Source organism: Vombatus ursinus, unplaced genomic scaffold (genome assembly GCF_900497805.2).
Source record: "Vombatus ursinus unplaced genomic scaffold, bare-nosed wombat genome assembly UNPS02014946.1, whole genome shotgun sequence".
Taxonomy (NCBI): Eukaryota; Metazoa; Chordata; class Mammalia; order Diprotodontia; family Vombatidae; genus Vombatus; species Vombatus ursinus.
Genome location: NW_020954724.1, coordinates 433,024 through 445,846, shown reverse-complemented (window position 1 = coordinate 445,846; position 12,823 = coordinate 433,024). Strand labels below are relative to the sequence as shown.

The following is a 12,823-nucleotide window of genomic DNA, read 5'->3' as shown; positions in this document are numbered from 1 at the left end:
AGTAACAATAATAAACCCTTTATATATTAAACATAAAGATACTTTATGAAAAATAACTATATTTTCCAAAACAAAAATTAGTGAGAAGAGTGACATCATTTTACATTTTCACAAATGTCTGGCTTAATAGACTCTCATATCTGCTTCTTCATTGAATCTGTTGTTTGCAATATATTGTTTTGGTCAAAGTATATCAAGCTAGGTGGTGCAGTGGATAGAGTGTTGGGCCTGTATGACCCTGGGCAAGTCACTTAACCCTGTTTGCCTTAGTTTTCTCATCTGTAAAATAAGCTGGAAAAGGAAATGGCAAACCACTCCAGTATCTTTGCCAAGAAAACCCCAAATGGGGTCGTGAAGAGTTGGCCACAACTAAAAAGATTGAATAACAACAACAACAAAATAAGTATAAAGTCCAGCTTCACACAAACAAGTAGTTGGAAAAGGCAGGAGTATTTTAGTAGGCTTTTCAAGTAGTTCCTTTCGTGTTGGGAAGCTGTCAAGCTCATGGTGACATACACATGTTTTCCAAAATTCAAATTTTTACTTGAAAACTCAAATTTTATTCCTGGCAGCAAATATTATCAGTTTTGAAGAGACAGGCTTGTTCCAGAATAAATCATCAGATTTAAAAAAGCTACTCAACATTTTGAATATTTTAGCACTGCTTTTCTTTGATGTCAAACATTCACATAAAAGACAATCTTTGATGATTAGTCGGTCCGGCTACCAGATAAATACAAGCAAAACTGAAGTTCAAATCATGCCTGTAGATTTGTCTGTTTGTAAGGCAAACATACAATTCTGCAGTTGAAATATTCAGTCTTCATGTTGGTAGCTAAGTTTAAATCATCTCACCTCTAGAAAACTCCACTGTCACTTGTGAGAGAATGAAAATGAAAAAGGCAATAAGTATTTAGTATTATTATATAAATCCTGTGGTTTCAGCCTTGTGGACCACCTGAAAGGTTATCAAGATCCTCCAAGGGTCTGCAGACCACGCTTTGGGAACCACTGATGTAGAAGGTAGCATTTGAGCTTAGCCTTAGAGGAAGCCAGAGAGTCTGAGAACAAGAGTCTGTTCTAGGTACGAAGAGCAAAGGTAGGGAAATAGAGCGATAGAGTTTCATGTATGAGGGGCAGTTGTCTTTTGGATCTGTTGAGTTTTAGATGTTTGCAGGATGTCCAGTTTGAAATGGCCATTGCTCTGTTGGTGATACAGGAGGGGAGCTGAGGGTAGAGACTCAGACTAAATATGTAGATGTGGGAGCTATTTGCAAAGAGATGATCATTGATCCCAGGTGAGCTGATTAAATGTCATGGTGAGAGAAGAGAAGAGAGTCTAGGACAGATCCTCAAGGGATTCCTATTTTTAGGGACCATGGTGGATGATTTTTGAGTAAAAGAGTTTGAAAAACAGTTGATCCTACGGGAAAGAGGAGAACCAAAAAAAAAAATAATAATATCACAAAAATACAGAGAAGAGGAAGTATCCAGGAGAGAGTTGTTAAGTGTCAAAGACTGCAGTGAGATGAAAAATGATAAGTACTGAGGACATTGGATTTGGCAGTAAGAGAACACATGACTTTGGAGAGAGCAGTTCATCATCACAGGCTGACATGTTTAGAGAACCCATGTCCTTGTATATAAAATGAGGATGATATCTGCGTTACCTTCATCATAAGGTTATTGTGAAGAAAAATATTTTGTAAACTTAGAAAACCACTCATTAATGCAAATTGTTATTATGTAATGCTACTTTGCACTGCATTAAGCTGAATGGAATTTCCTAAAAGTTTGGGTTAACATTTTTTGAGAGGTATAGACCTACCTGCTTGAGAGGGTTGAGGCTATGTCCCATTAAGAATGAAAGATTAAGTCTTCATTATAGGACATGGCCTCAGGGTCTGGTTTGTTTATTTTTTTTTTTTGTTTGTTTGTTTGTTTGTTTTTTGCTGAGCTATTAAAGGGAGCCATGCTGGGAGATTCAGGAGGAAGTGATTTGATCCCGTCTCCTGTCTTCTCCAGCAGCTTTGCCCCACCTTTATCACCACTCTCTCTCTTTCTCTTCAATAGTTACCAATTGGCTCCTTCTCAACTAACAATAAACAGACCCATCTTTCCCTCATCCATAAAAAAACCATGACTAGATCCTAATTTTTCTGCTAGTTACTATCTGATATTTCCCTTCTCCTTTGTGGCTAAACTCTTTGAGAAAGCCATCTGCTGATCAACTGTGAATGGCTTAGCTATTCTCAGCAATACGATGATCCAAGACAATTCCAAAAGACTCAAGAAAAATGCTATTCACCTCCAGAGAAAGAACTTTCTCCCTTTCAGAGAACCATCTCATGTAACAAAGATTTTAAAGATGAGAGAAAAAAGAATCAGCAAACCAATCAATATGCTGAAAAAAAGGCCAAAAGCACATGCAAGTTTCCATATCCATGAAACTCTGACCTTTGCACAGGAGTCGGGGGCAGGGGGAAGCTTCTTCTCATTTTTATTCTTTGGAGCTATGCTTATTCTCTGTAATTTGGCAACATTCACTTAAAAATTCTTTTTTATTTATTTCAATCAATAAAAATCTGTTCTCTCCCTCCCACACACCCCCAATTGAGAATGAAAGAATATAAAACTGCTAATACAAATACAAATACAAGCAAAACAATTTTCATATTAGCCATGTCTAAAAAAATTACATGTATGTTTCATTCATTCTTCGTGCTTGAGTCTTTTACCTTTCTATGAGGAGGTAGGTAATTTGAGGCATCCTTACTCTTCTGGAATTGTGGTTGATCAGTTTCTAAGCCTTTCAAAAGTTTTTTGTCTTTACCATATTATTGTCAGTGAATAAATTATTCTCCTAGGTCTGCTTACTTTACTTTGCCTTAGTTCATACAAGTGTCCTCAGGGTTTTCAGATACCATCCTCTTTATCATTAGTACAGGACAATATATAGCATCACAATTGTATACCACAACTTGTTCAGCTATTCCTTAAATAGTAGACGCCCCCCTCAAATTCCTGTTCTGTGCCGCTTCAAAAAGAGCTATGTGTATATTTTTACATCCTTAGTACAGGACACAAAAAAGGCTAAGAAGTCCTCTGCTAATGAGACTTCTCTGAAGGCCTGTACTTTGAAATTATGCTCTTACCCTATGCAAATCTCCTTCTACTTGGACCGCTGTGTTGGACAGATATACATACGAGCCTCCTTACTGGCCAGAGTTTCATCCTTTGTAACTGCAAATAAACAGATCGTTAATGGAGAAGTACATCGAGTTCCATTTGAGTTCATCTTTGACCATGTCTCATGTTCTGCTGTGGTTTGGGAGAGGGTGCAGCTTTCTTTTTGGAGAAGTGCTCTGGATTGTTTCTCTTCCATCCCTGATTCCAGCTATTGCTTTTCTCCTTTTCCTCAGGTTATTTTTTCTCCCCTTGCAATGCTTTCCATATAAATTCATCTAATTGAACTCAGTTTGATGACCATTTATTAGGTGTCTGCTACAGGCCAGGCGGGGCAAGAGGCATGCTGTGGTAAAAAGAGAGCCAGAAATAACAGGCAGCAGTTATATGTAGCATTTTAGGTTTGTAAAGCACTTTACAGATTTTATACCGTTTGTTATTTATATCAACCCTGGGACTTAGGTGCTATTATTATCCCCATTTTATAGATGAGGAAACTGAGGCCACATTTGTGCTGAGGTCTTCTTGACCCCAGGCCTACCAATCTATCCGCTGCTTGCCCAGGAAGATCTAGGTTCAGTTGTCACCTCTGTCACATACTGGCTATGTAATTCTGAGTAAGGTACTTAATCTCACAGTTCTGAAAGCAATTTTCTAAACTGCAGAATAGTTACCTTTTAAAACCGATAATATTTTCACTAGGAGTTCCCCTACATCAATGAAATCTCAGCTTTAGCCCATCCCCGCCAAAAAAAATTTCCTCGAAACAAAAGAAAATAAAATTTTCAGGGACCAGGTACTATGGATTTGTTGTTGTTGTTCAGTCATTTCAGTCCTGTCCCACTCTCTGTGACTCATTTGTGGTTTTCTTGGCAAAGATACTGGACTGGTTTGCCATTTCCTTCTCCAGATCACTTTACAGATGAGGAAACAGAGGCAAACAGGGTTAAGCAACTTGCTGCGAGTCACAGAGCTAGTAAGTGTCTGAGGCTGGATTTGAACTCAGGTCTTCCTGACTCCAGGCCCAGCTCTCTATCTACTGCAGCAGCTAGCTGGCCTGTGCTATGGATACAAAGATTAAAAACTGACAAGGAGCACTTTTTGAGCTTATATTCTACTGGGGAAGTACGGATAAATAAATATAAAGTCATTCCAGGAAGGAGAAATCACTAGTCCCTAGAAGTCACTAGAAAGGCCTCCCCTCACAGAGGCCGCATGAGCTCTGCCACATTGCCTTGGTTTAGCCTTCTTTCAAGACTTCATTCAAAGTTCACCTTCTTGAAAAACTTTGACTTTGTTAGTTCCTATTTTTGGCTATAATTGGCACAGCTTTATGAAGCATTTTTGTTTTGTTCTTGAGTTTTCTGATTTGTGTAGATCATGTTGTACCCAAACTGTAAATTCCTTGGAGGTTTGAACTGGGTCTTCGACATCTTTGGTCTCCTTCGCCGCACTTGGTACAGTAGGCTTTTAATAAATGCTTCATAAGGGGTGAATGAATCTGGGGAACTGATGAAGTCAACATCCTTTCCTTTGAACCAGAGGCACTCTTAAAAAAAAAAACCTAATACAAATGTCCTTAAATATTAATGTAAAATACATAACTAAAGAGGACTCTAATTTATGAGTCTGAAAATGTTATTTATGAAGTATATTTTGTAAATGTGTGAAGAGAATGAGGAGTGTTAACTTGAAACTGTAGAATAATCTAAACAGCCACCCTAAAAAATTCCCACTGGTGTTTTAATGAAATGTTATTTTACAACTTCAGAGCTCGTAGCAATATAATTAGTAATATGTGTAATCTTTATTACCAATCTTAATCTTTTTTTATATGACTGAAAAATTATTTTATGGTCACACAATTAAAATAATGCTAAAAATGTCAGCATAACAGAATTAAACTAAAGTAAGTACTACAATATTGTACCCCAAACTAGCTCATTTAAATGCAAAATACTTTGTATGGGCTATTTGTCTGGGCTAATGTATGTTAAGGGAATTAAACAGTAGTTTGTGTAGATGGAATAAAAAAGAAAAAATAAGCATTGTACTGCAGCCTTTGCTATTGTTTAACATGCCAGGCATATTAAACACACTTACATATGGGCCACTTGAGGAAAATTTATTACTAGAAATTGGTGACTAGTCACTTCACAGGGTAGTGGAAGGAAAAGTCAGAGGCCCAAGTTATCAGCAGCACTGTGTGTGTGTGTGTGTGTGTGTGTGTGCGTGCATGCACACGCGTGTGCAAACACACAAGCTAGTGAAAATAAGTCTGAAATGTGGAAAGATTTCCTTGAGTTTTCAAAAAGGTGGCAAGCTTTTTACTACTGAGGACTGTATAATGACCCACCGAGCTTAAAAAGTTTCACTTTTGACTTGTAGGTTCCAAAAGCCCACACACTGGTTGTTTGATTGGCATTTGATACATGGGTAGGCTTTCCTTAGGACTGAAAGTTTTTCTTTCTTGCAGAACTCAGCAATGCCTCATTTAACTGATCGACCTTATTACAAGGTGAGTAAAGAACTCACAGCAGCAAGATCTTGAGCATTTTCTTTATCACTATCACTGCATTATGGCAATCACTTTTGCAATTAATTTTGTGTCATTTGCATGCCATTTTCTTTTGTACAATATTTTGAGAGAAATTAATTTTTACCAATGCTTTTGGCATCAAACGATATGTAGTAAAGGTTAAGAAATCCAGTAGTCTCTCACTGACACATATTGATTTTTCTAAATAGTAAAGTCATTATAGCCTTATGTAACTTATGACAACTACAAAAATCTACAAAAGGCTTGGAGTGTTTTAGGATGTTATGTGTTTAATGTCACGATTTGGCTGTTAAAAATAGACTGTGTTAGCCATTTTGATTTAACAAACGATGTGACCTATTAACATTTATCTTTTTGATTTCTAGGTCCAAACACAAGTGGAAAACCCAACTAGGTACCATATACAGCAAGCACAGAGACACCAAGTTAAGCAGTATCTGACTCTAGATGCCAAGTTGCCCAATCAAACCCTAACACTGACTCATCCACAAGCCACAGGTGCCACACATTTGGTACAGAATGGACATGCACCTCCTGACAGTGAGATCGGGATCATAGAAAATCCAATCACCAAGTTGCTAGCTCTTGGGAAGGACCATGAAAATGTGGTATGGAATATATGACTAACGGCTTTGAAAATTATGATTGGTCACTTAAGACCAGGACAAAAGGATAAAGAGGCATTAGAGGTAGTACAATGAAAAAGATGGGTGGATTCAAATCCCATTTTTAGCCTTTGTGACTTTTAGTAAGTCACTTGACCTCTCTAGGTTTTGGTTTTCTCAAGTGTAAAACAAAGGAGGTGAACTAGAAAGTTTCTAACGTCTCTTCCATGCTAAATCCATGATCATAATTCATTTGGAGAAAATATTCAAAATGTTTTATTTTACAAAAATTTTATATATATATTATATATATATATACACACACACACACATACACATACATATATACATACATACACACATACATACAATCTCACAAGAAGTTTTAAATGAGCACAGTTCAAGAACTATTCAGCAAGTTAAACCCAACTCTGAAAGTCATTTGGCTAGTGTATTCTTTCTTTCATTTAAAAAAAAAATGCATACTGACATACTAATTGTTTGTCATTTTTGTAAAAGTGAATTTGGACTCAGAATTTCCACATAATTCCATTAAGACTATGCAAACATAAGAGGAGAATAAGTTTTACATACGAAGGGCAAGAGGATCTTATAGATATCCATTTTCTTTTTTTCTTGACATTTACTTAATATTTTTTCCTCAGTGACATGTAAAAAAAATTTTTAATATTGATTTTTAAAAAATTTATGAGTTCCACATTCTCTCTCTCCCTCCCTCTTTTCCCCCCTTATTGAGAAAGCATGCAATTGGATATAGGTTATACATATGCAGTCATGCAAAACATATTTCCAATAGATATCTATTTTCAAGATGCATTTTGAAATAGGAGATGACTCTTTGGTGGGGAAGGACAGAAAGTGAGAATTTATTGGCATAGTCTTGTGCTGAGTGGAACTTGAGAATATGAACTTTTTAACTTCTCTTAAGCAAAATATATGAGTTAGTGATAGCCTTAGAGCCAGGAAGACTTGGATTCAAGTTAACATTCTTTTTTTTTTTTTTAAGGCAATTGGGGTTAAGTGACTTGCTCAGGGTCACACAGCTAGTAAGTGTTAAGTGTTTGGTCTGAGGCCAACTTTGAACTCAGGTCCTCCTGACTTCAGGACTGGTGCTCTATCCACAGCACCACTTAGCTGCCCCATTCAAGTTCTCATTCTTAAACATACCATCTGTGTGACTATAGAAAAGTCACTTAACTTCTCAGTACCATAGACAAATCTCTCATAGAATAAAGTATTAGACAAGTTAATGATTGGCATTGACAGAAGAAGTTTCCATACACAGATGAAAACATAGTACAGATCAGAAAGACAAAACAAAATGCGAAATATGTTCCTTTTGTTTTTTTTTGTTTTTTAACTAGACGTCAAATTACAAATGTCAGTCTTCTGACTTTTCACAGTGAGCCGGACATAGTACAACTCAGCCCCTCTAGAGGAAACCCTGGGGCCAACAACTATTCAAAGACACTCTCCAAACTCCTACCTGCAGAGGATTGACCCAGAGGAAATTATCTGAAATTCAGGATTTTAAGTTTGGTTAGAAGTTACCAGCTATGAAACAGGGAAATGTATTATCCGACAGTGTTGCAGATGTTTTTCCCCTAGCTATCATTCAGTCATGCATTAGTTAATTCAATTAAATACTTATTAAACATCTATTATGTATAAGATGATATGCTGATACTGAGATTTCAAAGGCAAAAATGAAACAGTCCTTGGTCTCAAGGAGCTTGCATTATGCTGGAAAGATACATGTACGCAGATAAGTAAATGTGAGGTCATTTGAGGAGAACAATGGAAAGAATCAGAGGAGGCTTCTCGAAATATTCAACATATTTATTGAGTACTCACTTTGGGTCAGACATTGTGCTGGGAACTACAGGGAGATATAATGATTAAATAAGACCTTCCAATTATTGATGGTTGGTAGGAATAAGAGAAGGCAGTAAATAACTACGAGAAAGAATGTGGTAAGAGATGTAAGGAACGCTATCATTAAAGTTCATTAGTAAATCAGAAGGAAGGATGACTTTGGCTAGGAGTTCAAGAGGAATTATCAATGAGATCATATTTAAGCTTGGCTTTGAAAAAAATGGGTAGAATTACAACAGAAATTTGGGGAGAGAATGTTCCAGGCAAAAGAGCAGATGACAAAGGTATGCTTAATGATAGCTAGACTATAGGCTGCACATAAGGGAGGAATAGATTGTGAGGCTAGAAAGACATATTGGTGTCTGATTATGAAGGACATTGGATACCAGACTGAGAAGTAGAGCTTTTATTCAATGAGGTACAGGGAGCCATGTAATGTTTTTGAGCAGGAGAAAGACATAGACTCTTAGAAGTCATCCATATTGGCCATCCAATCCCACCTTCCACTAATAGAGGAAGCATCTCCGCACCATCCCTCTGACAGGTGGTCCTTTAGTTTCTGCTTAAAGAATGTGAGTCACAGGAAACTCACTACTTTATAAGGTAGCCCATTTCATTTTCAAACACCTCAAAACTTACTCCAAAGGCTGTTGAGGACCAGTGAAGCTTTTTGAGCAATTGAGTCAATATGGTAGGAAGATCTTCCCTCAGTTTATACTGGAGGAGAGACTGCAGGCAAATAAGCTAGTTATCAGGTTGTGGCAATAATACAAGTATGAAGTGATAAGGACCTGAGAAACAGGTGGTGGTGGCAATAGAAATGAGGGAATAGATGCAACAGATTTCAGAGGGAGAATTGACAGGATTTGATGTAGAGCATAAAAATAAGGAGGGATTACAAGTTAACACTGAATTTGGAAGATGATGGGGCAATTAATGACAATAGGAAAAGCCAGGAAGAGAAGCTGGTCTGGGGAAAGAAGAATTCATTTCATGACATTAAGTTTGACATGTTGATGGAATATGGAGGGGGAGATGTCCAGGGGGCAGCTGGAAATATAGGACTGTATCCAGAAAGAGAGGTATGGACTGCAGATAGAGACTTAGGTGGTGATAATTCAACCTGGATGAGCTAATGGTAGGAGATTACCTAGGTGGGGCAACAGGAAGAAAAGAAGTCAGTGAAAAGAGCAGAGGAGGGGCCAGAGATAAGAGGAGAGCCCAGAAAATTCATTGTCACTGGAGCCAAAGGGGGAGCATATTTTAATGAGAGGATGAGGGACAGTGTCAATACTATTGAGAGGTCAAGGAGAATGAGGCCTGAAAAACAATGGTATTTGGGGGTCAGGTCTAAAAGAGCACTTTTAATATCAAACTGCCTTCCACATAATTGGGTATTCTTTACATAATGCATAAATGAATGGATGAATGAAGAATGTGTAGTTTGAGGAATTAGGGTAGTCAAGGACAGTTTCTATTTATTTGTTTAGCATAAGGGAGATCTGAGTTTATTTGTAGATGAAGGGGAAGAACTCAGTGTAGAGGGAAAGACTGAAGATATAAGAGAGAAGATAATTCATGGAGGTCCCAGAGGAGGCGGGAAAGTATGGGGAAAATAGAGAACATTTATCTGGAGTGGCTTCAATATCATCTGTTTTCTTCTGGAGGAAAGACCAGAAGAAAACAATCTTTTGCTCACTGTGACTTTTGCTATTCCTCACCATTTTAAAAAAAATGCATTTTTCTTTGTCTGATATCCTTTAGATATAGAGCTCATTTTATTACCTAGGTGAAAGGAAAAATGGGAAAATGAAAACCTGCTGACAATAATAATAAAAAATGTTATACCTCAAAATTTCTGGAGATTAGATTACGTGATAATCATAAGTAAACCATATATAATTATTTTAATTTTAGGTGGTAGTCTTAATTACTTTTATGTGATTCTTAAGAAAATCCTAATGGAGATAACTAGATATAAGGCTAGACTCCACATCATTTTCAGCCACATTATTCCTGATTCTTTGAAATCCATAGACATCTCATTTAGGATTTAAAATTAATGAAAAAATGAAATATTTTGACCCACTTACAGGAGTGTCAATGTCCTTACACTATTTGTACTCACTTTCTTTTATTGGTTTTCACATCCTGAGGTGAGAACATGGCACACACTCTACCCCTATGTATTCAGACTGGCATTCAGAAATATCCTTTTTGCCCATGTACAAGAAAAAATTGTAAGAGGCAGTGGAAAGGGGATGATAATAAAAAGAAAGGATTAAGGAAATAGATTGAGAGGGGAGGTGAGTTGTATTAGGTTTTTAGGTCTTCTGACTGGATATACAGGCATCTATTTATTTGTATGAGTGGTTTACTAGAATTGTAATTTAGGCTAGATCATGGAAAAGCTTTGTTCAAAAGTTGTTTCAAGGACAAAAAAAAGGGATTATTGGGCAAATGGACAAGTTTATCAATCGGGGTCCTATTTGCCTGCATTCTGAATCTGGAAAAATCGTTGAAGCACTTTAGGGTAATAGCCACCAGTTCTCCTATATAAGGGCTGCCTTGCTCTAGTGCAGAGGTTCCTAAATTTATTTGTCCTACTGCCCCCTTTTCAAAAAAAAAAATTACTCTGGGCCCCTCTGGAAATCTACTTTCTTTAACCCTTTAATTTTTTTTTTTAATTTGCATCATTTGAAAAAAATTTCTTTAAAAAATGACGCATTTTAGATTTAATAATTTATTTCTAATTTGTTTTTTTCCTGCATTGAAATTTTGATGACACAACATTGTGTCATATAACCATACGGTATCATATTGTAAACAAGTCATCAGATGTACATGTTCCTGCCAATGCATGCTGGACTTCCCTACAATGAGCAACACGCTTGCCTGCCAACATTTGCTTGTAAAGACCTGTTGGTGGACTTGACCAACTGATCAGTTATAATGTTCATTTTGTGTGTTTATTTGGAAAACAATGTAATCACTATGACTTTAACTCTGTTATACAACAGATGAAACATGTAATTTTTTTCAAAATTTTCTTCTCTTTCTTTATGTTTCCACCACCCCCTAATTTTTATTCAATGCCCCCCAACAGCACCTGAGGCTACTGCCCCCCCCCCAGCCCCGGTCATTCCAGGAGGCGCTTTCAGAACCTCTGCTAGTTATTCATGGAGCAAGTATGGAGAAAATCCACTTACACCAAAGGACGGAAAGTTGATTTATAGAATTTTGGATCTAGAAGGGTCCTGGTGATTACTTATTCCAATCTATTTTATTTTATTTTATGTTTTTATTCCAATCTATTTTAACATACTAGAGATTGTTAAAGGGAGCTAGGTGGTGTAGTAGATAGAGTGCTGGGCCTGGAATCCAGAAAGCTCATATTCATGAGTTCAAATTGACCTCAGACCTAGCTGTGTGACCCTGGGCAAGTCACTTAACCCTGTTTGCCTCAGTTTCCTCATCTGTAAAATGAGCTGGAGAAAGAAATGGCAAACCACTCCAGTATCTTTGCCATGAAAACTCCAAACTGGGTCACAAAGAGTCAAACACAACTAAAATAATTGAACAACAAAGATTTTCAGTTAGCCAATGTCATAAGATGAAATGATGGCAGAGACAGGTCTCCTGTTCCTAGGTCGGTGCTTTCTACATTCTATCTGGTTGCGTCTGGTTCACTTCGTTGCCTCCTATTCGTCTTCATTTTCAGTGAGAATATTTTGGCCACATAAAGTGCATGGACTGACCATTATTTTCACACACAAAGATGTGGGGGCCATTATGTAGATGCCACCATAATTTAATTTTTCAAATGAAATCATCCAGCAAATTTCTGGCCCATGGTGAAAGCCTAAAAATGCTTGTCAATCGAGTGATTGTAGGGATGAGGTGGTCTTTTTGATCTTGTGTATTTATTTTAAGTATATTATATTTTGCTAGATGGATGATGTTTTTGAGAACATAATCAGCATGGAATCAAGTTTTAATGATAAAGGAACAGGTTGTCCAGAAGATCCACTCCTAATGCAAAGGACGGTGAGTGTTTTTAAATTTTAATTGATCTGTGTATCATAAAATGAAATAGGCTAGAAATAAATAAAACTTACAACTTTTAATAACTACATCTTTATTAATAAAGATATTAACTTCAATGACATTTTTCCCTCCTCTTAAGTGACTGATAAAATGTATCTTCTGTTCAAAAAAATTTTTTTTCTCAATATAGTATGGTATAATGGAAAAAGAACTCAGCAACAAACTTAGGTTTGAATCCTAGTTTTGACACATTTATCTGTGTGTCCTTGGCTAAGTCATTGTCCCCCTCTAATTCAATCTAATTCAACAAGCGTTTATTAACTGCCTGCTATGAGTAAGTCACTGTTGTAAGTGCTGGAAAGAAGAAAACAAAAACCAAACTGTCCTTGCCCTCAAAAAGCTTACATTCTACTGGAGGGATACAACTTATAGACACATATAATACAATGTAATTTGGATACAAAAAGAACATTGATAACTGGGATAATCAAGGAAGGCCTCACCTGAGTTCAACCTTGAAAGAACAAGA

General features: G+C 36.9%; 1 protein-coding gene across 8 annotated transcripts in view; it reads left to right on the top strand.

The window, feature by feature from the left end:
* TFEC (transcription factor EC) overlaps nt 1-12,823 on the top strand; it is a 90,257-nt gene that overhangs the window by 42,212 nt on the left and 35,222 nt on the right. For 5 of the 8 annotated variants that reach the window (XM_027845044.1, XM_027845040.1, XM_027845039.1 and 2 more), the window contains 3 exons: nt 5,663-5,704; nt 6,112-6,354; nt 12,199-12,294. In XM_027845044.1, the coding sequence (XP_027700845.1) occupies nt 5,663-5,704; nt 6,112-6,354; nt 12,199-12,294 (381 nt within the window). Of the gene's footprint in view, nt 1-4,588; nt 4,644-5,662; nt 5,705-6,111; nt 6,355-12,198; nt 12,295-12,823 lie in introns of those variants that run through there. The other 3 variants (XM_027845045.1, XM_027845046.1, XM_027845041.1) reach the window with 3 other exon arrangements.